The following is a 21,194-nucleotide window of genomic DNA, read 5'->3' on the forward strand; positions in this document are numbered from 1 at the left end:
CCGACTATTGTCAACAAACCCACAGACCGGGGCAAAAGTCCGGCTAAGCCACAGCTTCTGACTGGCCCCCACAGTCACCATCAAGTCAAATACGCAGTGCTTTTATTTTGAAAGTTGTGCTTTTATTGTATAAACAATCCACAGGTGTGCACTCTAATTAAAGCCAGCAAGAGCCACAACGTGTGTCTGCACTGGTGGCAATTTTGCAACAACACTTTTTTTTTTTTTTTTTTAAAGGCCATTGATGACAAGTGTGGAAATTTTCTTAATTCCTGCATAGTGGAGAGAACTGTCAATAAGAATCAACTTCCTGCTTCCCTACTACATATTAGGGAGTAATTCACATGATCATTCTTTTAAAATGTAAAAATCGAATTTGAACACTTGTTTCAAATTTGCATTTCCTAATGATAAGTTGTTGTAAATGCATTCAAACTAACGTAGACCAAGTTGAGGTTTAGCATGCTGGCAAACGTTCCACTTTGCAAAATGGATTGGCCAGCCCTGCCAGAGATCCACTTTGGCGACCAGTCCATCGTTTGACTGGCGGCCGGCCGGGATAAGACTCCAAGCTCACTAACCCCCTCAAATGAGGACAAACGCTCAAAGAGGGCCCCTTTTTCAAAGGTGTGTTTGTGACCTGCGGCCGCCTCAGCCATCGCGCTCCGATCTGCCGTCGTCCAGCAGCCGGCAGCGGAAGTTGCGGGCGAAGGCGTCCAGCAAGTGCGGGACGGCCTCGTCCACACCCACGCGGCGCCGCAGCTCGGCGCTCAGCGAGGTCACACCCTTGCCCTCCAGGCCGCACGGGACGATGTGACGGAACCACGCCAGGTCCGTGTCGCAGTTGAGGGCTAGGCCGTGTGACGTCACGTAGCGAGAGCAGTGGATGCCTAAAATGCCAAACGGCAAGTTAACGGCGCACCGTCCACATCCCGTGACGGGCTAACGTACCCATGGCGCAGATCTTGTTGTCTCCGACCCAAACGCCGGTGTGAGGGGACGTGGACGCCTCCACGCCCAAGCTCGCGCATGCCAAAATGGCCGTCTGCTCCAGCTGGGACACGTACCAGCGAACGCTCTGCAGAAGACAACAACGATGACGTCCCCAACTCAATAAGGCCGACCCATGATGGCGAGCGGACGCACCTTCTTGAAGGCGGCCAGGTCCAGGACCGGGTAGCAGATGAGCTGTCCGGGGCCGTGGAAGGTGATCAGACCTCCTCGGTCGGCGTTGTGGACCTGTGCCCCCAGCAGACGCAGGCGCTCCAGCTCGGCGAGGGGGCGGCCCTTTTGCCGGATGCCGGTGGTGTAAACGGGCGGGTGCTGGCACAGCAGCAGCGCGTGGAGCTCGCCGGCGCCCGCCTTGCAGCGCTTGACGTACGCCTCCTGGATGCGCAATGCTTCCTGGTAAGGCAGAAGGCCCAGACGGACCACTTCCACCAGCGGACGCATGGGCTGCAAAAAAAAAAAAAAAAAAAAAAAAAGTCAGCTCTGCCAGCAGGGCTGCACCAGCTTTTCATCTGCCGTTAATTGGCGTTGTGGCGAAGATTCACCGACATGAACTGCTGAAAAACTCCACAAACATTAAATTCCAAATAAAATTTTGCGGAGGCATTAACTGGTTAAATTATTACATTTATTAATAACACGTGTTTCAATCACTCAAGTGTTACACAAACATTGACATCAGCAGGCATGGGATGGAAATATTTTCATAATTCTTATTATGAAAATATAAAATATAAATAAAAGATTGTGAATCGTCTTAAAAGTGCAAAAAGTCAGGTCTTTCATGAATGCAAGAAAATACTTTTATATTCATTTGAATATTAAATTTCAAGAAAACGGTTAGACACACTTTTTTCCATTTAAAATTCAGATATTAACATAATCAATTCATGGTTTTATGAATCGATATCAGGCTAAAAAAAAATCGATTTGATATCCATTATTTTTAAAACCCAGCCCTAGTTAATTTGTGAATTAATTGTTGCTTTAGATTATACTGACGTGTCCTCATTTTCTTCACAACTTCAAAAACATGCAGTTATACGGATAGCAAATATATGATGACAAAAAAGTTGTGGTTAGATTTGAATTAACTGAATTGTGGCTGGTTGGTTAACTATCAAGGAATTACAGTTGCTGATATGCACCCACAATATAACTTTTCTTCTGAATGATTTAAATGAAAACAACACTGCCCCTTGTTGACACTAAAAGCAAGCGTGACGTGTCGTCCCACCGTCAAATTGCGACCAACATCCACTGAAGTCACCAAACATTGATTCAATTTCATTCATTACATTACATTATACGTTTGATGATTAGAATGGAAAACATTTTATTAGAATGGTTCTACCTCCAACTTGTCAAACGAGTCTCATCGGACGACTTTAGGAGGCCGCCATATTCCTCCTCCTCCTTCGGTGGAATTTATTGAAAAGACGCTTCAAGGCCCACCAGCGTCACCATGTGGATGGAGATTGTTTATGCGCTCGTCTTTAACAGCGCATTTATGTCATTTTGCGGATGAAAAACATTAAAAAAAAAAAAAAAAGAAAAGAAAAAACTTTCAATTATTACAACATTTATATAAAATTACAAAATTTTGATCCTATGTACAAAATAATGGCTTCACTTCCATCACACACGCACAAACGCAAACGATGCGTCGGATTCCCGCGTACTAAATCACAAGTCATGGGACGCCGTAAGTCCATGGCACGGGAGTAGTCCGTGTCGCGGATTTATGTCATATGATTCATAAATCCATGATCCCCAGATCAGGACGTGATCCGTGTCCGATTGAAAAGATGCTTAATTTCCGGCTTGAGGGAGAGAGGGACGGTGGGAGAGGGAGAAAGGGAAGAAAGAAAACTTTGTTCATTTAGAGGCTCTGTACTTAAATTAAAAGTGCATTTTATTTTTTGCTATTTGACTAAACAGGAAGAGCATCCTTTATTATGAAGGTCCGGCCATGTTATGGTTGAAGTATATTTTTTTTTAAATAACTTTATTGAAATAATAAATTTGACAAGAAAACAAAACAGCATCCAAAAACGATCCAAAAGAGGATCCTTGGTAGTTTTAAATGTTGGAAAAAAAGAATAAAAAAAAAATATATATATAATTGATAAAAGATTGATCTCGAGCGCTTTAAAAAAAATATCTTTTTAATTTTGGGTGTTGAATATGGTAGTGGAAGGGCGGGGTTTGTTTTGAACGAGAACACCGAGCAGCAGCACTCAGCAGTCACCAGGGAAGATGGCGGCCGCGGTAACTGGCCGACGTTCCGGAAAGGCGGCGGCGGAGGAGCCGGCGGCGGCCGCTGTGGGCTCCCGCTCGTCTCCGGGACTCGGAACCGCGGCGGCGCTCGACAGCCGTGGGCCCGCGCGCTCGTCGGCAGGTGGCCGCTCCTGCTCGACCCGGGGGCGCAGGAGCGCTGAGGCCGAAAGAAAAGGAGGAGGCGGCGGCGGGTCGGACGCGGACGAGACGGACCCCTGCACTCGTCGGTCAGGTGAGCTTTGGACGTCGCTTGGCTCCACTTGACACATTCGCAAACTCACTCTTACTCGCTTGCTCCTCCGCCATGTTGACAATCGCTTGGACTTGTCGGGACTTGTTGGGACCTGAACCGCTTTAAGTAGGAGGAGTTAACTAAAACTCACTCTGTTCTTGACTATTTTGTGCTCCATATAATATAGATTGGCACGTGTGGAAAGATTTGCGTGAGCTCAATCAGACATGTGATCGTCAAATTGCTGTGACAAATATGAACAAAGTTGTAAAAGGTGAAAATGCAGCAAATTGATGCTCAACGATTAGAGTTAGTTAAGCTTAGTTTTACAAACAAACAATCACAAAGGAAATCTCTATTGCAGGGTTCACCAATTACGGTCCTCGAGGTCCGAAGTCCTGCAGGTTTTAGATGTTTCTGCCTACTGGCACACCTGATTCATACAATCAGCTCACCAGCGTGCCTGATAACGAACCTGACCCCTTAGTATCAGGTGTGTTGGTGGGCAGAAACATTTAAAACCTGCAGGACTCCGGACCGTGAGGACCGTAAATGGTGAACCCTGCTCTAGTGGATATTTTTCCAAACTAACTACGTCCACTGTATCATCTAAGTCACTGCCTGTGTGTCAGACGTGTTTGTATGTCCAAGTGCGGTCCATAAGTTGACGGAAGGCCCGTCGTCATCGTCCGGTCCTAACGTGAAGCACAAGGTAAGCCTGAGAAAAGGTGCCGATTGTTTCTTTTCTTGGGGTGTTGTGGCAACATGTGTTTTTGTTTTGCCGGAGGTGGAGGAGCGAGAGGACGTGAGGAGGAGGAGCCTTCTCCCCAAAGATGAGAGCAGCTGGCTCCAACTCCAACGCGGGGACGATTGGGTACATCAGGCAAATGATTTGTTGAGGATTTTGTTGTGAATGTCGCCCCAACGGGTATGAATTGCAGAAATTGGAATGAAGACGTGAGCGCCACTTGGTCAGGTTTGAAGTTGCACATGTGCCACCTAAGGCCTTGTCTACACGTAGCATCGTTTTTGTTTTGGTTTGTATGTATTTTGCCCTCTCGGCTACAGCCCCCCCATTAAAAACAAAGGTTTAAAAAAAAAAAACTCCGGCCAAAGTGAAGATTTGTGTATATCACCTGATCCGCGTTTACGTATAACAGTCATAAATGTTGTACGTCATTACAGGGTTTTTCCTGGCTTAAATTGAGGTAGAGGTGGTATCACCCTGACTATGATGGGTAACTACCGATATCTGTGCCAATACCAGTTTTATTTTAAGTTATTGGTACTCACGGTGGTGACTGATTCCATTATGGGCCACCTTCCTGCAGCCATTTCACGATCAGGGAGGAGAAATTAGAAATTATATGAATACAAAGTTACCATTAATTTTTTGCCACTAATTTAATGAATTACTTAATTTAAAAAAAATATTTTAGTAACAAATGACGCTTACAGGCTTACAGAAAAATTGAAACATACAAAGTTTCAAAAAAGAAGAAAGCTGTTTCTTCGGTTGTTGCTTCAGGTCTTTCTGGTGCACTGCTGTTGATATAGCGCCTCCATAATGGCACAACACTGAAACTGCAGTTAAAATATGTTCATGCCGAGCTCAATCAACACAATTGGAGCGCTGTGTTGAGCGATATCAGTGGCTCAAGCGGGAGGTGGGGAGCAAATTAGATGGAGGTGGCCGCCTCTGAATTGTGTATACAGGAAAAACCCTGATTGCTCTACAAACATAATATTCGTTTTTAAAATACCTGACTACGTGTGGACAAGGCCTAAAGCACAACCGCTCAATTGTGTGACTGGAAGTGAAACAAATGTGTCAACTTGAATGCGTTGTACAGGCAGCAAGTTTTGAATGTTTGTTGTTAAGGCGACGTTGAGTCGCCAATGACACACTTGCTTGCGTCGCAGGGCGTCCTGTCCGACTCGGAGAACGAGGAGCCTGTGTCGAGACGCGTCAGGAGGTTGTCGGCGTTCGTCCGGAGGAGCCGGACGTCGTCGGGCGTCGGCAGGTGCTCGCTCACGCGCCCGCTCTGCTGGGCTCACGCTCGCCGTGACCTCTGACCTGTGCTCGTCTTCCTCAGTGGCGTGCGGAGGAGTCGCAGCTGCACGGAGGCCGGCGACAACGCGCCAGGGAAAGCCAAGGGGGGCTCAGCGGCGGCCGCCGCCACCGATCGCACGGTACGGCTCGCCTGGTGCACTTGGACGTCATGTGACGTTTGCTGCGTGGTGTCATGCAACCTGCTATGTTGATGTCATACCACGTAAAGTGTGTCACATGACGTGAAATATTTCACACGACTTGCATTTGGACGTCTCTACAATTTTACCGTTTGTGTGGCATAATAAGTTCATGACTTTGAAGTGACTTTTTATCTTTCAATCGCTGATTGATGGATTGAATCATGTTTTTGACGATCTTTTGAAAAGAAAAGGCCAAATTTTCAATCACAGCTCATCAACTTGTTACGAGGTGAATGTGAAACATCAATAAGATTTTTTTCTTTTCAAATGTTGCAAATGTTTACACGTAAAGGAAGTCGTCCAGACTGTTAAGCAAAAGCAAATTCAGCTGTGCGAACTGATTGGCAGGCTGATTTCACGCTTGTTCCTGGTTGGCTGCTGTCCTCATTTTGAATGTTGTGTTTAACAGCGGCGGAAAAACCTCGAGCGGCACTTTTAGTCGTGTTAAAATTCTAATTCCTCACCAAAAACATGACGGAAGTGGTATTTTCCTCCATTCGCCTCTCTCTGAGAAATTCTAGATCTCCAAGCACCAACCCCTCCCAACCTGAGAAAACGAGCGAGTGCTCACTTTATGACATCATAAAGTGCGGCCCCACTCCCGTACCGCCTCTGCGGACACGCCCACTTTCTCTGAGACCTCCATGGGATAGTGACAAAAGTAGCCTTGATCAGTACACATTCTGTCCAAATGAATCCAAAGTAATCAATTATCCTTCACATTTGCAATGACATTTGGTAGTCTTAAAATCACAGAAAGGTTGTGGTTGACACTTGTGTAAACTACAAGTAAAACTTTTGCACTGTTAAACCTAGCTGAACAAATAGTATAGTGGTTAGTGTGCTTGCTCTGTAAGCAGCACGTCACTGGTTCGAAACCAGCCAAGGTTGTTGTTTTTTTTCTTCTCCTTTCCTCTCGTCTCTCCCTCTTCCCCTCCTCCACCACGATTTCTTGCCGCAATGAGCCGTTTTGTGTCAAATGTGTATTGAAGAATTGGCTTGCGTCAAGTTGCGTGGCGTACTCAGAGGAGTGCTCAAACGCAGAGCTCCAACTGCAGACTGCAGTCTGGTCGCTGGGGGCACATCAATCAAACGGGAGAGGCGTGGCTTACTGAACCGGGCGTTTCACTTCCGCGTTACAAATCTAACCAGCAAAACACCTAATATTTCATAAAAAATTACATCGCCATGGCGTCAAAGGTACGATTTAATAATTACATGCCTTTAGTTAACTTTTGGAAGGTCTTAAATTACCGCGATCAATCCCTTTTACTAGCCGTCGGTTCGGATTATCGTAACGCCTGCCGGCAGCCGTCCTTCCTTCCACATAACCGGCGACATCACTTCCTGTCATTACAGGCGGGGGCAGCTCACAGCTTCACGGCCGGGATCCTCCTGTCGTCCGAGAATAGTCGCTCGGCCTCGGCGCCCGTCAGCGGCCCCGAGCGGCGGCCGGCCTGGCGCGCAGCGGCCCCGTCCACATCGGCGGCGGCGCCAGAGCGCTCGGTCAGCCCAGAGAGCAACGACAGCATCTCGGAGGAGCTCAACCATTTCAAGCCCATCGTGTGCTCGCCCTGCACGCCGCCCAAACGGCTGGCGGACGGCCGTCTGCTGGAGCCCGCCGTGGTCAAGTCCACGCCCCGGAACCTTACGTGGCGCCTGCACAAGCCCACCAGCTACGAGGCGAGTCCCGCCGTGCTGCAGCGCTGGCGGCAGATCGAGCTGGACCGGCAGACTTTCAAGATGGACTCCAAAGGGACCCTGACCAGCCCTGTCAAGGAGATACAGGAGGCCGCCGGCTCCAACAAGAGGAAGCTACTCTTCGATCCTCCCAGCACAGACGGCCAGACCCTCAAGATCCGCGTGCCCGCCGTCCGCTACAGCGGCGACTTGGCGTTCCGCGGCAAGTCCGAATTGGAGTCGGGGGGCGGCGTAGGCGCCTTGTTTGGACGCAGACATTCCTTCTCCCCGTGTGGCCACAAGTCGGGCTTCCAGTCGTGCAAGCTGGCGCGAAAGGACTCGTTGGGCACCTGCAAGGAATCGTCCGCCTCGAAGCGGAGCAGGAAGACCAAACACCAGGACGCCGTCGCCGTTGACCCCCAAGTCTGTGACGCCGTCAGCCAGGAGAGGAGAGACCGGGCGCTCGCCCTCAAGCTGCAGAGACAGTTTGAGCGCGAGAGCGCCCCCCGCCCCGCCAGCCCCGCCAAGTATTTCCTGCGCTCCTGGATGGCCAACCACAGCCGCAGGAGGCGTGGCCTGCGACGCTCGCGACGCATCAACAAGCAGCGCTAGCTGACGCCGTGACCTATTAGAACCCCAGCGTCAGTCCAGCGATCATGCAACTCCACAACAATCGTGCAGTTTTTCAGGCTCACCCCAAGCAGATCAAGGCTCGCTTTTTTTTCCATATGACAAAATGGAAACATCGGTGCAACATGAAAAATGCAAGTAAACTGTCACACCAAATATTTGAGCTTTGCTCATACAGACACATTTTTAAATTAAATGTCGACTCATTTCTTAAGGTGAAGCAAAGCACTTATCATTTGGAACAAATTCCCATCATTTGATTTCTCTTCGTCATTCCACCCATTCCACATTCGCGCACAATTAACATCTTCTTCCCGTCAGGTTTGCAATGGCCACAGCCCGGATTCGAACCTGCCACCACATTTCAACTGTGAGGCGGATCTGCTGACAAATCACCGCTTGAAACAATTGTTTTGCCTCACTTGAAGAAATTTGGTTACATAAAGTACAGTATTGAGTATAAAGTATATTTGTATTAATACGAATTGAAACTAAAATATTGGGTGTGATGGATTATTTCATTTTTTTCAAGTTCTTCCCATTTGTCAATTGTTTGTGTGTTCTGCGTTCCTATTCACGAGCAACTTTAATGACTTCCTATAAATACTGTACATATTTACTGTATAATGTACATTTGCTTGCGGGGGTCCAATGAGATGGGTCTCCTCTGCTGAAGGGCTTCTTTTCTTGACACATGCCAGCTTTAATGTACTTTAAACTACAAATGATGACGTTTATGATTGTCATAATGCACATTTTCTAAAGTAGCTAGCTGTCTTTGGCTTGATGTAGCAGAGACACTTTGGAGTGCCAAATCAAACTGTGACATTTTGTATGAGCACGCACGTGAATGATCAAGACAACCTTATAAAAACTTGAAACAAATCGGCCAGCGGCAGCAGCGGTTCATAAATGTTGTGTTCGTCAACCATGACGCCGCCATCTTGGTCAGGGCAAGGCTCTCACGTCAAAAGCAACGGGCAACAATTGAATTCAAGTATTTGAAAACGTCCGACGATCCAGACGAGGTCCGAAAGGAATTGTCCAATGCTGGAGCGCTTCCAAACGGTGGAGACGAGAAATTCCAACGGAATGCCTGACCGGAATAATGTGGCGGTTGCATTGAACGTTCATGGCGAAACTGGTCGTGGTTCTTTCAGGTGCTTGGGAAATTACAAGAAACGTTTAGGTGCACATCGCCACCCTCTGAACAAGAGACTGTAGCACTCGATCATGTCACCTCCGTTCCAACTTAACACTCTCCAACGTAGTTTCCTTCAATTAATTCTAAAGAGCTCTCTCTAACTTTGATAAATAACATACATGTGCGGATAATTTGTAAATAACAAAATGCCTAAACATCAATATGATACATTATATTCTAACTTAAGGAAGCCAGCATGGGGGATTCACACTTGTGATGTGATGACGTTGCATGTTTGTGTTTCCGACCAATCAGAAGCTGCCATGTCAGCTTTGTCGTATTTGGGGCTCAAGACAAAATGGCGGCTGCGCGCAGTGGAAAGAGCGGCCTTTTAGAAAAAGTAAGATTGTATGCTCTTTTCTCTCGAATGCATTTAAAAGTAAGATTGTGTGCTCTTTTGTCTCGAATGCATTTTGCCTATTTTGCCTTTCGCAGCCGCTGGTGAGTTAAATTCACACTCGTGGATAGCATCATTGGCGGACTACGTGAACGCTTCAGACTGCATGTTAGCGAGTAGCTAAGCTATTATGTTGAATGAAGGATCATAGGATGGCTTCTTTCGTTGAACAGCAACAACTTGTTTTTCACGCCGTCGTAGTAAAGTTGAAACAGGACTGCACACTTGCATACTCGAATAAAAATCTATGAGATGAGGGAAAATCTGAGGTAGATCATGAATGTTGTGAATGTAAACAACAAACGTGAGGCTGAAAGTGGCCAACAGCAAACACATTCCCAAAGATGAATCCAGGAAAAGCTGAAAACATCTCATAAAGAATCTTTAGTCTAACAGGCAAAAATATTCTTTTCTTGCTGCAGCAGCAATTAACCGCTAATCAATTGTCAAATTAGTCAACGGTTGTTTTAATGTCCAAATAATTTCAGCCACTCACCAGTAAAAATTACTGTCGTCCTTCATGATGTCAGACTGAATATCGTTGCTTTTGCTGACAGTCAGTTTAAAGAAATGTTTGAAAAGGGATGGGCGTTAAAAATAATCTCTCTAAAGTTCATTCAATAATTGACCGCTCAAAGCCCATTCTGACCCATAGACCACACTCGAGTACATGACCTATTTGCGTGTCTAAACCAATAAATACTCGGAATTTGGATGACGTTTATGATTGGATCCTAGCTAACCAATCACAATCAAGTGATGACGCTTCACATCCGCCAAGGGAGCGAAAGACACAAGAGGAGACGGCGATGGCAAAGCTGCAAACAAAGATAAACGTAAGTCCTCATTTATGGCTAAATGAAGTTGCGTTGAATATTAATCGAAGGCTTACCAATGATAAAATTAAACGGTTTTTGTTTTTTTGACAACCTATTTTTCAAAGTCAGTTGAGTCTCGGTGACCATCTGGAGACCGAGTTCAAGTTTTTCAAAGGCAAAGTCGCGGTTTCTTTATTCATGCCTTTTTTTTTTCCTCCAGAAAATAATGTTCTTAGAGTGTACACGTCTGATAATGGAAAAGTTAACCAAAGATAATTGATTGGCTTCAGAAAATGGGTAAAGTTTTGTAATCGAATGCGTTTACTTGTTAGTATGTTGTTTGAGTCAGTGGTGTTTTATAAGATGTAAATGAATGCATAAGCGTGATGAATGTTTTGTTAGGTTAGAAGCTGGTTGGTTATAACCAGAAAGGCAGAAGTTGCTTTGACGATTCATGAACAAGATGTCATCGGAATCTTTCAAACAACTCTGATTTTCACTTTGATGACTGCTAATACATAAAAAAGCGTGCTGCAACATTTCAAACTGAGGAGAGGTCAGACGTCGTCATCTGGCTTTGCCAAGAGTCTCCATGTTTTGGGATGCTGGCATGTACATTTGGATGTTTTCAGGATTTTTCTCATCAAATTAGCATTTGGTTAACTGATAGCGCTTCCCGGCTGCTCAAGAAATGCATTCATATACAATTAAAGACAAGATGAGTTATTCTCAAACCTGAACTTTAATAATCTGGTTAGACAACTATTAAAATAAATAAATAAAATTCTTATGTGTTGGAAGTTCTCCTGCAGTCATGATCTTATTGTGTTTCCCTTTTTCTTTTGACAGATTGTGACTTTTCCAGGTGATAAGCAACTGCTACTTCCTTCCCTTCTTCAACACCTGTCAACAATTTCACTTACATAATCATGTTAAAAATGTTCAATATAGTTTTGTTAGGTTCACAAGACATGTTATATTATGCCAGCATCCATTGGTGTAATAAAATCCTACTTGATTTATTTTCCAAGGCCCTCAATCATTTTACATTTGGCTATTCATTCACTTCCTGATGACATCAGGAGCAACTGGGAGTTCAGTATCTTGCTCAAGGGTTCTTTGACGTGGTTGCAATGGCTGGCAATCATCTGGTGGCATTTGATGCGACGTTTGCACCACCTCTGTCTGTCTGTCTCGTGTCTTTCAGTGGAGGATCGACGAGAAGCCGGTGAAGATCGACAAGTGGGACGGCGCGGCTGTCAAGAACTCTCTGGATGATGCGGCCAAGCAGGTGGGCGTGGCTAATGCGCCTTACAAATGATGTCGCTTGACCGCTGAATTTTTTTTCCTGCAAATGACATGACATTGATGGCTTTCTGTTGGCTTTTGCGGTGCTGTCAAGCACTTTTTACTTTTGATTTCCTTTTGATGGTTGTTTTTCCAAATTCCGGCATTTTTGTTTGTTTTGATTCTCTTGATGATGATTTGTTACCAACTGTTCGGTTGGATTTTCAGCATTTTGCGGAAATGGCACAACTCTCCCCGGTTGTGCCGTAAATGTTGAGTCGCGGAGGATGGTGAAGGCGTTTGACGTTTTGGGCAAGTTTGAGTCGTGTCAAGTTTTGGACTGAATTTCTGAAATTGTGCGCAGGTGCTGCTAGAAAAGTACGGCTACGAGGAGAACTTTGGTCTGGTGGACGGTCGTCTGCTCATCTGCACCGTGTCGTGCGTCTTCGCCATGGTGGCCCTCATCTGGGACTACTTGCACCCCTTCCCCGAGTCCAGACCTGTCCTAGCCTGCTGCGTGGTCTCATATCCTTCGCAAGCTCGACTGGGGATCAACACTTTTGCACTTAAAAAAAATAAATAAAATAAAATAAAATAATAATAATATTTCAAGCATAAACAAAATGTTGCTGTTATTTGAAAAACACATATTTGTCATTTTTTTTGTTTTTGAGACGTCTGCATACAGTTTCCTCCCATAAAAATGACAAAAATGGCCTCCTAATCAGGATGCAAACATTCGCTTGCTCCTTGACGTGGACGACCATCACGTACTTCATCATGATGGGCGTCCTGACGCTGTACACGTCGTACAAGGAGAAGAACATCTTCCTGGTGGCCATTCAGAAGGACCCGGCCGGGATGGATCCGGACCACTTGTGGCAGCTTTCGTCCTCGCTCAAGAGGTAAGCGGCTCTCGTCTCGCTCGCTCGCGCCCTCGTTGACGTGCACTCGCCTGTTCCCGCCGCCGGCAGGTTCGACGACCAGTACACGCTGCGGGTGGCCTTCGGAGACGGCAAGCTGAAGACGTGGCGCGAGAACCACGTGACCTCGTCGGTGGCCGCCTTCTTCGACCACAACGGAACGCTGGCCATGGACCAGTTTGAGAAGTGCGTGTCGGGGCTTCACGACGGCCTCGCCGCCGACAGGAAAAACAAATAAAAGTTAGCTTGCTTTCCACTTCTTTGTCTCCTTCATTTGCCTCCTTTTGGGCACAAGTAGTTGAAGAAGGCTTTTGTTTGCTAAAGTGGACATTTTGACGTCAAGTTCAATTGAGAAATGTCTATTGTGTTGCCGTCTGAATTCAAGTGTGGCATTGCCACAAGATGGCGTCGCAGGCACTTGCAAACATTTAGTGGAATCCCCCCCCCCTCTTCCCTCCATTATTAGACATGCACTTATGTGGGGAAAAACATTCTTGAACATACAAGATAACGTGACATCCAATTTCCGAATGGCAAAAGTGTAAAATTGTAACAATCACAAACATCAAATGCAACTTTGCACACATGAATGCTCGGCCATGAAATCCAAAGTGCAAAATACAGCCGCAAAAGGAGGCTTCGCAGCGACCCCCGGTGGTGTTTTACGGGTAATGCCCAGCCCGACCTTTGACCTAACCTCCGAGAAGGCGAATCCCGACCCGGCGCTCCGCCCACCCGCCCGAGAGAGGATTGGCCATGGGCGTGGCCCGGAGAGAGTGTGGGAAGCGGACTGGGGCCGGTCACTCGTCACTCGCCCGCCGGCCGTCGTGATGGCCTGCTTGGTGGCGCTCTGCTCAGCTCACAACCCGGCTGTCACCAACGCCATCATCATGGTAGGTAGGACACACCATGCCAATCCGCAAGTAGATTAGCAATGACTTCAATCATTCACATGCTAATTATGGCTTTAGAGTGAAGAAAAAAAGAGCAAACAGGACATTATGCCAACTTGATAGAGCAGCAAATAGGTTATAGCCAAACAAACAAAAAAAGATTCTGATGAAGCTCCTCAAAAATGTCCATCTTTATCTTCCAAAGTAAAAGGCCGTGTTTGCAAATGTCTTTTGAAAAAGTACAAAGCTCACAAGTCCGTCTGTGCTTATGAAATTCTACAAATGAGGACAATTTCAAGTCTCAACTCTCAACATGAGTTGTCAATTAATTGGATGCTCCATTTTATTGTTTTGTCTCCAAGCGGGGAAACCTCTGTAATTGTATGCATACCCTTTTGAGTCCTGCTTTCTGTCCCCCCCAATCAATTATCTGTCTGTCTGTGTGTGTGCATGCGGGCCCATTTGGACCATCAGAACACCAACGGGCCTCCAGACCTGCTGCTGGAGCCGTCGTCAGCGTTCGTCTTGGTGGACCACCATGTGGCGGACCGCCCGCCGCCGCCACCGTGGCAGGGACGTCCTCGGACCAAGATGGCCGACATGGGCCTGACGGAAGCGCAGAGGTTCTGGTCGTTGCCGCGGAGACCAGCCGTCAACATCCACTTCCGAGACCTGGAGTATTCCGTTAGGGAAGGACCCTGGTGGAGGAACGGCGGTACGGAGCATGTTCGACACTCGATTACCGACAAATCCTTTTTCATCTACTTGCAAACTGGATTCAAACTAGTTTGACAACATCTAAATACTATGAAAATTGTTTGAAGCCTCTTTACTCATTTGAAACCGGATTTAAAACAGCTCCAAGCGATTAAAATGAGTTGAAATGTATTGAGAGTCTTCATCCGAGATTGAAACAAGTATGTGAGTACATGCCAACTAGTTCCCAATTAGACTAGATTTAAACTAGTTTGAGTTTCCTATTTGAACGTGTCATTTTAAATTAGATGACTTGGAATCTAGAATTCAGCCAGTTTGAGAGTCCATTGAAACCAGATTTTACTGCTTTTCATGTATTTTCAAACTGGATTGAAGCCAATTTGAGGTTAGATGGAAACAAGTTTCTAAGCAGTTTAAGAATATGTTGTCATGGAATCCATTTAGAAGTCGATTAGGATGATTTTCCAAAGTAGAAAATATTCAAAGTGGTTTGAACGCAAACATAGTAAGTGGACACGCGTTTCAAAGTCGATGAGCATGACAATGTTGACAAAAAGATCACCTGTGCAACAAGCGTGTGCGCGCGCGTGTGTAATCTGTTAATCCGCATCTGCAAATAGCAGGAGTCCAGATTACAACCTGCCCATGAGCAAGATTAGACGCGCTAGTGCTTGACATGCTAACAGGAGCCTGAGCATGCTAACAATTAGCATCATTACCATTGAGATGATTTTTGATTGACATGCCGTCAACTTCATTAGGAGGAGGTGAGCTTTTCTCTTGGCCTGCTGTAATTGGTTGTGGCCGTGTCACCTGACCCAAAACGCATTCGCTTTTGCAATGTTGCGTCCGACAGGCGCTCTTCACTCTCCACGTTTTGTTTGACTCGGCCATAAACCTTTTGCTGGTGTTTGAAGGCTGCCTTGAATCTTTTGATGTGTTGAAATCAACTTCAGCTTCCATCTGCACAAACAAACCTTCACATCAACGTTTCGCTTGTCGCTTGTTCTCCTTGAAAGACGCAAATCTTGACAAGCCTCTGTTCGCTTTTGTTTCGTGTGGTCGGACCGGTTGGTCATGTGACACCAAGAAGAACGAATAAAAGCTGAGTAGTGTGAACAAAAAGACGAAAGATGTGGTCTTTGTCTGCGCTTTGTCGTCTACTCAGGTAACAAGACGTTGCTGCGAGGGATCTCGGGGACGTTCGCCAGCGGAGACCTGGTGGCCATCATGGGACCCTCGGGGGCCGGGAAGTCCACCCTCATGAACATCCTGGCGGGCTACAGGTCAGCCCAAAGCAAACCCGCATCACCCCTCACCCTAATGTCTAGTACTCCACCCACGTAGACCTCCTGGCTGGATGGATGTGAAGAGTGCTCACTGGTCTGAATATACGACTGGGTAACCGATAGGCCAACACTTTTGAAGTCGCAAGGCCGCCATATTGCTCCTCCCAAGAAACGTTTCTCGGCATACGATCGTATACATTCCAGTCTCGAAATTGGAGAACATTTGTACTTAATAGAAACAGCATGATTTATGTTTTAAATTGGTGAAACATAAACAAGAGGACTTCAGACATTTTACAACTTGTCTAAATTATCTAAACACATATATTGGCATATTGTCACAGACTCATGGATACAAAAGTTGACCAGGAACTCTTAAACCGCCTGTAAGTCTGTGTTTTTTCTACATATAACCTTGTGGCGTCAGTGTTAATGTTTCTGTAGTAAACCACCTAGCATGCTAGCTAAATATGTATAATATATATACCACATACCCAGCCGACAGAGGGCACGCTCTCCTCTCTCCTCTCCTGAAAAGCTGGAAGGCGTTCTCCTGGTCAAAGGAACTTGTTAAAAAAATAATGTCAACCCTGCCACAAATCCCCCACCCCGCCCCAGGCCTTTCCTAACTGTCTACAAGCTGTATATCTCATCTGTATGTATACCGTATAGTTTATACATTAGTCTGCTCCCGATGTGGGAGGAGCAAGATGGCCGCCCTGTGACTTCAACGGCTTGCACGGACGTGTATGGGCTATCGGGAAATTTGTGTTTTTGTTGTCAGGGAGTCGGGAATGAAGGGCGAAATCCTGATCAACGGCCATCCCCGAGATCTGCGATCCTTCCGCAAAGTTTCCTGTTACATCATGCAGGACGACATGTTGTTGCCTCACCTGAGCGTGCACGAGGCCATGATGGTACTTGCACACGCACTAACACGCGAGCGCAAACTCACCGAGACTCACGCCCGCACGTCCGCAGGTGTCGGCCAACCTGAAGCTTCAGGAGAAGGAAGACGCTCGCAAGGAAAAGGTGATTTTCCCGAAGGTTTGGTGCTGTCGACGGAAGTTCCGGAAGATTCTGACAAAATGTCTCTGGTGTGTCAGGTGTGCGAGATCCTGATGGCTTTGGGTTTACTGGACTGCGTGTCCACCAGGACCTCTCACCTGTCGGGGGGGCAGAGGAAAAGATTGGCCATCGCTCTGGAGCTCGTCAACAACCCGCCCGTCATGTTCTTTGACGAGCCCACCAGGTATACGCGCGCACGCACACACAATTCAACCACAGATCTCCAAAATACTTATTGGTGTGTGTGTGCATGCGGCGTCAGCGGCCTGGACAGTTCCTCGTGCTTCCAGGTGGTGTCGCTGTTGAAGGCTTTGGCCCGCGGAGGCCGTACGGTCATCTGCACCATCCACCAACCCAGCGCCAAATTATTTGAACTCTTTGACAAGGTGCGCATGACGACGGCGACGATAATGTCATCAGCACACGGTTACATCATCAACAAACCTGATGCGTGTGCGTGTGTGTTACAGCTGTACGTGCTGAGTCAAGGTCAGTGCATCTACCGAGGAAGCGTGTCGGCCCTGGTCCCGTACCTGGGAGATTTGGGACTCAACTGCCCCACGTATCACAACCCGGCAGACTTTGGTAGGCAAAAACAGCCAAAAAGATTTCTTGCCTTACATCACTTAACTACTCCATTCCAAATTGTGTTTGTTTGTATTTGTTGTTTATATTCAAACATCGCTAGGGTATCAACGCTAGTTTCTTGAGCCCGTTTATGGCGTTTTGCTTTGTACATTAGCATTTAGCTAAGCGGACTTTTGAACAGCATTAGCGAAAGTCTGGCTTATTTGAAATTCTCTCCAGTTGATGTTTAGAGAGCAAACTTCAAGTGGGTGTGGCCTCTTTATTTTTCTACCATTGTTGCCAAATGGACTCACAGCTCCAATTTTTGCTCATAAGACAAAACAAACTCAGAAGTTGGGTTGTTCACAAGTCAAGGTAGCACAACACTTGCATTTGTACATTTACTGGTAGCGGTTTCCTCTGGTACTGATCGTGATGTAGATATCGCAAATTGCTACTTGTATTTGACCTGCATTGCAAGTAGGGATGTAACGATAAGGGCAATATCGTGATATCGTGATATTAAAACTGTCACAAGATCATCGTCGTCATGTTCACCATATTTAAAAGGAACACATCTGTTAAAAAAGTCAGGTTGATTTCCATTTGTGCAGTTCGAGCACCCTCTGGTGGCTGTTTTTGGAGTGCAATTTAATATTCATTAGGGATGTTTTGGCCCTTCTATGTTTAAAATCTACGCTAATTGTCAGATGAGGGGAACGTAATATGCCTGTGAACCGAGTCGATATGTGGAGGAACTCAATGTTTGCGTGCATTAACATGTAAGCACCTCAATATTTTTATTATTGTATTGTATTCATTGTAGTTGGTTTATATGCATTGCTGTTATGCACAATATTGTGCTTTTATATAGTATATATATATATTTTTTTACAATATTGTGACCTTATTTCAATATCGCCAACCTCCTTACAATATCATGATAATTATGGTATCGTGCACTTCATATCGTGATATCATATTGTGATATCGCTAAATCCCTAATTGCAAGCAATTCATCATCATCATCCTCATGCCAATCTCATTTGTAATGGTGACGTTGGTTTGATGTGCTACCGCCTCAGTGATGGAGGTGGCGTCGGGGGAGTACGGGGACCACACGGGGAGCCTGGTCCGAGTGGCGCAGGATACCCAACCGGAAGGCGACCTCACCGGGGACCCCAATCTCCGCTCGCTCATGTGGCAGCGGGCCGACGAGGTGAGAAAGGTTAGTCGCGTGCGTCCGTCTGTTTGTCCATTGATTGGTCGCCATCTCGCCATCACTCAGGAGCGCTCGTCCGACGGCTGCCACAGCTTCTCAGCCAGCTGCCTGGTCCAGTTCAACATCCTGTTCCGGAGAACCTTCCTCAGCATCCTCAGGGACTCGGTGAGAGGATCCAAGACTGGTCGCAAAATGCCAGTCACAAAAACAACATTACAGTACTGGCCCTTGTAGAGCATTTGCGCTTGTACTGGCGCCGGTGCTGACAGGTTTTGTGCTGAGCGCTGTGCTTGTGCATGCGCAGGTGCTGACCCACCTGCGGGTGTCGTCGCACGTGGGCATCGGGCTCCTGATCGGCCTCCTGTACCTGGGCATCGGCAACGAGGCCAAGAAGGTCCTGAGCAACTCGGGCTTCCTCTTCTTCTCCATGCTGTTCCTGATGTTCGCCGCCCTCATGCCCACCGTGCTCACCTGTCAGTCGCCACGGAGCGAGTCCTGACCTTGACCATCACCACGACAACGTGTCAACCAATATTCATGTTGTTGCCGCAGTTCCGCTGGAGATGGCCGTCTTCCTGAGGGAACATCTCAACTACTGGTACAGCCTGAAAGCCTTCTACTTGGCCAAGACCACGGCCGACGTTCCCTTCCAGGTTAAGTAGGCCCCGTGTACTTGTACTCATACTTGCCGTTGCTACGACTTTTATTGCTTCGCTGGTGTCTCAAAAACAGATTTGTATGGAACTGGTACTGCTGCTTGTCCTTCGTAGTGAGTAGTACTCCTGCTCGTAACAGCACCGCCTTTTGTATTTGTATGTGGATCGTTGTAGTGATTCGTACGAATACTCCCGGTGTATGTACAGGTAGTATTCCCGGCATTGTACTGCAGTATCGTGTACTGGATGACATCTCAGCCCGCGGACGCCACCCGCTACTTCCTCTTCCTGTCACTGGGGGTCATGACCTCGCTGGTGGCTCAAAGTCTCGGACTCCTGATCGGAGCAGCCTCCACTTCCTTGCAGGTACTTCCAAAATGAGAGCGTCCTAGGGCCAGGAAGTACTTTCAAAGTAAAAGTCACTGCAGTTTTGAAATAAAAGTGCAGGTTGTAATGTAAGCCCAAAATTAGAATCTTTGTGTCACCTTCAAAATAAGAGTCACTGGAGGTCAGGGTGTACTTTTAAAATGTTTCCACCAGAAGTACTTTGCCCTCAGGTCAGGAAGTGTTTTCAAAATAAGAGTGTCTTCCTGATAAGGACTTGGTGCAGGTGGCGACGTTCGTGGGTCCGGTGACGGCCATCCCAGTTCTTCTGTTTTCGGGTTTCTTCGTGAGCTTCGACACGATCCCGTGGTACCTCCAGTGGATGTCCTACATCTCCTACGTCAGGTATGCCGCAGAAAAGGAAGTGGCTGGAGCACATCCCTCTCAATTTTGGGCGTGGACGACTGCCTGAACAGCAAGTTTAGTCCAGGTGTCTCGTTTTTTTTCAGGTACGGTTTTGAGGGCGTGATCCTGTCCATCTACGGTCTTCATCGAGAGGACCTCCACTGCGATCGTGAAGAGACCTGTCACTTTCAGAAGTCGGACGCCATTCTGAAAGAGTTAGACATGATGGACGCCAAGCTCTACCTGGACTTTGTAGTCCTTGCCATTTTCTTCTTCGCACTGCGCCTACTCGCTTATTTTGTCCTCAGATATAAGATCAGAGCAGAGAGGTAGACATATCACCAGGACTGGGAAACAGATTGAAAGTGCCAGGACTGGGAGGTAGAACCAGACCACTGGGACAGAGAAGTAGAACCACACCAGCAGGACTGAGAGGTAGAAGTAGACCACCCAGATTGAAGAGCAGAACCAGACCACCAGGACTGAGTTACAACAGATCACCAGGGCTGAGCGGTACAACTAGACTACCATGACTGGTAGGTAGAACCAGACCAACAGGACTGAGAGGTAGATCAAGATCATCAGGTCAGACCACAAGGACTGAATGGTCGAACCTGACCACCAGGACATGGAAGTAGGACAAGAGCAGCAGAACTGACCACAGCTAGAATTTTGCCCGCACTAGCATATAGCTGTCATTAGCTAACTAAGTAGGTTTGAACAGGGGCAGGTTTTTCAAATCAGGAGGTACTTTCAAAATAAAAGTCACAAGACTTCAGGAAATACTTCCAACGCAAGAGCAGCGTCCACCTTACTGTGGGCTGGGAATAAGTCCTTTCAATGTGCAGTAAGGAGTTAGCATGTGGCTAACATGTCAGCTGAGTTGCAGGAGCAGGTCTCCTGCCCGATTCTCAGATGGTAGTAGGAGTCTTTTGTTGGCCACAAGGTCCGACAAATTCAAATAAAGCACTTTTTTTTTCTTCCGAACAACATGTGCAAATTGAGTGGATGTTTGCGTGTGATGCCGGCGCGATGATAGCGAAATGACCTCATGTAGATCTTGAAATACATTCCAAGGCAAAAAGAATCCTGCTTATGCAAAAGCAAATCCAAATGACTGCTTGATACCAAAATGGCCGACTTGTCGGCGCAAGTCCATTGAACCAGGTTTGTATAGGAGCCACATATTATTTTTGCTTTTATTTGCTGTAGATTACCACAGGTGACAGTGTAGGCACTGCCTGGACCTCTCCACCCTCCCGCCCTAAAACTTTAAAGCACAGGTGTAGGTGATTAGGTGATGGAGGAGAACAGGGTTCACCAATTCCGGTCCTCGCG

General features: G+C 46.8%; 4 protein-coding genes across 11 annotated transcripts; 3 read left to right on the top strand and 1 right to left on the bottom strand.

Moving 5' to 3' along the window:
• Positions 1 to 100: 100 nt before the first annotated feature.
• On the bottom strand, positions 101 to 10,348 carry lipt2 (lipoyl(octanoyl) transferase 2). 2 transcript variants are annotated; one of them, XM_077542140.1, is made up of 4 exons: positions 10,184 to 10,348; positions 1,147 to 1,455; positions 952 to 1,078; positions 101 to 890 (listed from the first exon to the last, which is right to left on the bottom strand). In XM_077542140.1, exons 2-4 carry the CDS (start codon positions 1,450 to 1,452, stop codon positions 652 to 654), a joined length of 672 nt encoding a protein of 223 aa, XP_077398266.1. In that variant the 5' UTR covers positions 1,453 to 1,455; positions 10,184 to 10,348; the 3' UTR covers positions 101 to 651. The 2 variants fall into 2 exon arrangements, with proteins under 2 accessions (XP_077398266.1, XP_077398265.1); XM_077542139.1 differs by lacking the exon at positions 10,184 to 10,348 and adding an exon at positions 2,363 to 2,529.
• rnf169 (ring finger protein 169) lies at positions 3,177 to 8,971 on the top strand. 2 transcript variants are annotated; one of them, XM_077542133.1, is made up of 6 exons: positions 3,177 to 3,520; positions 4,153 to 4,232; positions 4,308 to 4,403; positions 5,444 to 5,544; positions 5,617 to 5,713; positions 7,136 to 8,971. In XM_077542133.1, exons 1-6 carry the CDS (start codon positions 3,268 to 3,270, stop codon positions 8,066 to 8,068), a joined length of 1,560 nt encoding a protein of 519 aa, XP_077398259.1. In that variant the 5' UTR covers positions 3,177 to 3,267; the 3' UTR covers positions 8,069 to 8,971. The 2 variants fall into 2 exon arrangements, with proteins under 2 accessions (XP_077398259.1, XP_077398260.1); XM_077542134.1 differs by having other exon boundaries at positions 3,180 to 3,520; positions 4,308 to 4,394.
• On the top strand, positions 8,996 to 12,971 carry spcs2 (signal peptidase complex subunit 2). The gene is made up of 6 exons (XM_077542138.1): positions 8,996 to 9,246; positions 9,546 to 9,630; positions 11,713 to 11,796; positions 12,157 to 12,316; positions 12,562 to 12,697; positions 12,767 to 12,971. The coding sequence occupies exons 1-6, from the start codon at positions 9,134 to 9,136 to the stop codon at positions 12,951 to 12,953; spliced, it is 765 nt and encodes a 254-aa protein (XP_077398264.1). The 5' UTR covers positions 8,996 to 9,133; the 3' UTR covers positions 12,954 to 12,971.
• Positions 12,972 to 13,505: 534 nt separating this feature from the next.
• abcg1 (ATP-binding cassette, sub-family G (WHITE), member 1) lies at positions 13,506 to 20,850 on the top strand. 6 transcript variants are annotated; one of them, XM_077542006.1, is made up of 16 exons: positions 13,506 to 13,608; positions 14,083 to 14,323; positions 15,494 to 15,611; positions 15,673 to 15,726; positions 16,399 to 16,531; positions 16,596 to 16,646; positions 16,721 to 16,866; positions 16,945 to 17,068; positions 17,153 to 17,267; positions 18,335 to 18,477; positions 18,538 to 18,636; positions 18,776 to 18,944; positions 19,024 to 19,124; positions 19,335 to 19,493; positions 19,738 to 19,856; positions 19,961 to 20,850. In XM_077542006.1, the coding sequence occupies exons 1-16, from the start codon at positions 13,546 to 13,548 to the stop codon at positions 20,187 to 20,189; spliced, it is 2,064 nt and encodes a 687-aa protein (XP_077398132.1). In that variant the 5' UTR covers positions 13,506 to 13,545; the 3' UTR covers positions 20,190 to 20,850. The 6 variants fall into 6 exon arrangements, with proteins under 6 accessions (XP_077398132.1, XP_077398133.1, XP_077398135.1 ...); XM_077542007.1 differs by having other exon boundaries at positions 18,335 to 18,468; XM_077542009.1 differs by adding an exon at positions 19,204 to 19,240 and having other exon boundaries at positions 18,335 to 18,636; positions 19,961 to 20,112.
• Positions 20,851 to 21,194: the final 344 nt, after the last annotated feature.

Source organism: Festucalex cinctus, chromosome 13, assembly GCF_051991245.1.
Source record: "Festucalex cinctus isolate MCC-2025b chromosome 13, RoL_Fcin_1.0, whole genome shotgun sequence".
NCBI classification, from domain to species: domain Eukaryota; kingdom Metazoa; phylum Chordata; class Actinopteri; order Syngnathiformes; family Syngnathidae; genus Festucalex; species Festucalex cinctus.

What these genes read in the sequence shown, in the direction of transcription:
- lipt2 (XM_077542140.1), bottom strand. Translation starts at nt 1,452, where the DNA reads ATGCGTCCGCTGGTGGAAGTGGTCCGTCTGGGCCTTCTGCCTTACCAG. An exon ending in ACCTGGCCGCCTTCAAGAAG is followed by an intron (nt 1,079 to 1,146) that starts GTGCGTCCGCTC and finishes TGTCTTCTGCAG; the next exon opens with AGCGTTCGCTGGTACGTGTC. An exon ending in CAACAAGATCTGCGCCATGG is followed by an intron (nt 891 to 951) that starts GTACGTTAGCCC and finishes TTGGCATTTTAG; the next exon opens with GCATCCACTGCTCTCGCTAC.
- rnf169 (XM_077542133.1), top strand. Translation starts at nt 3,268, where the DNA reads ATGGCGGCCGCGGTAACTGGCCGACGTTCCGGAAAGGCGGCGGCGGAG. An exon ending in CCCCTGCACTCGTCGGTCAG is followed by an intron (nt 3,521 to 4,152) that starts GTGAGCTTTGGA and finishes CCTGTGTGTCAG; the next exon opens with ACGTGTTTGTATGTCCAAGT. An exon ending in CCGCCGCCACCGATCGCACG is followed by an intron (nt 5,714 to 7,135) that starts GTACGGCTCGCC and finishes CTGTCATTACAG; the next exon opens with GCGGGGGCAGCTCACAGCTT.
- spcs2 (XM_077542138.1), top strand. Translation starts at nt 9,134, where the DNA reads ATGCTGGAGCGCTTCCAAACGGTGGAGACGAGAAATTCCAACGGAATG. An exon ending in TGGATGATGCGGCCAAGCAG is followed by an intron (nt 11,797 to 12,156) that starts GTGGGCGTGGCT and finishes AATTGTGCGCAG; the next exon opens with GTGCTGCTAGAAAAGTACGG. An exon ending in CCTAGCCTGCTGCGTGGTCT is followed by an intron (nt 12,317 to 12,561) that starts CATATCCTTCGC and finishes GGACGACCATCA; the next exon opens with CGTACTTCATCATGATGGGC.
- abcg1 (XM_077542004.1), top strand. Translation starts at nt 13,546, where the DNA reads ATGGCCTGCTTGGTGGCGCTCTGCTCAGCTCACAACCCGGCTGTCACC. An exon ending in TATTTGAACTCTTTGACAAG is followed by an intron (nt 17,069 to 17,152) that starts GTGCGCATGACG and finishes TGTGTGTTACAG; the next exon opens with CTGTACGTGCTGAGTCAAGG. An exon ending in CAGCCTCCACTTCCTTGCAG is followed by an intron (nt 19,494 to 19,737) that starts GTACTTCCAAAA and finishes GACTTGGTGCAG; the next exon opens with GTGGCGACGTTCGTGGGTCC.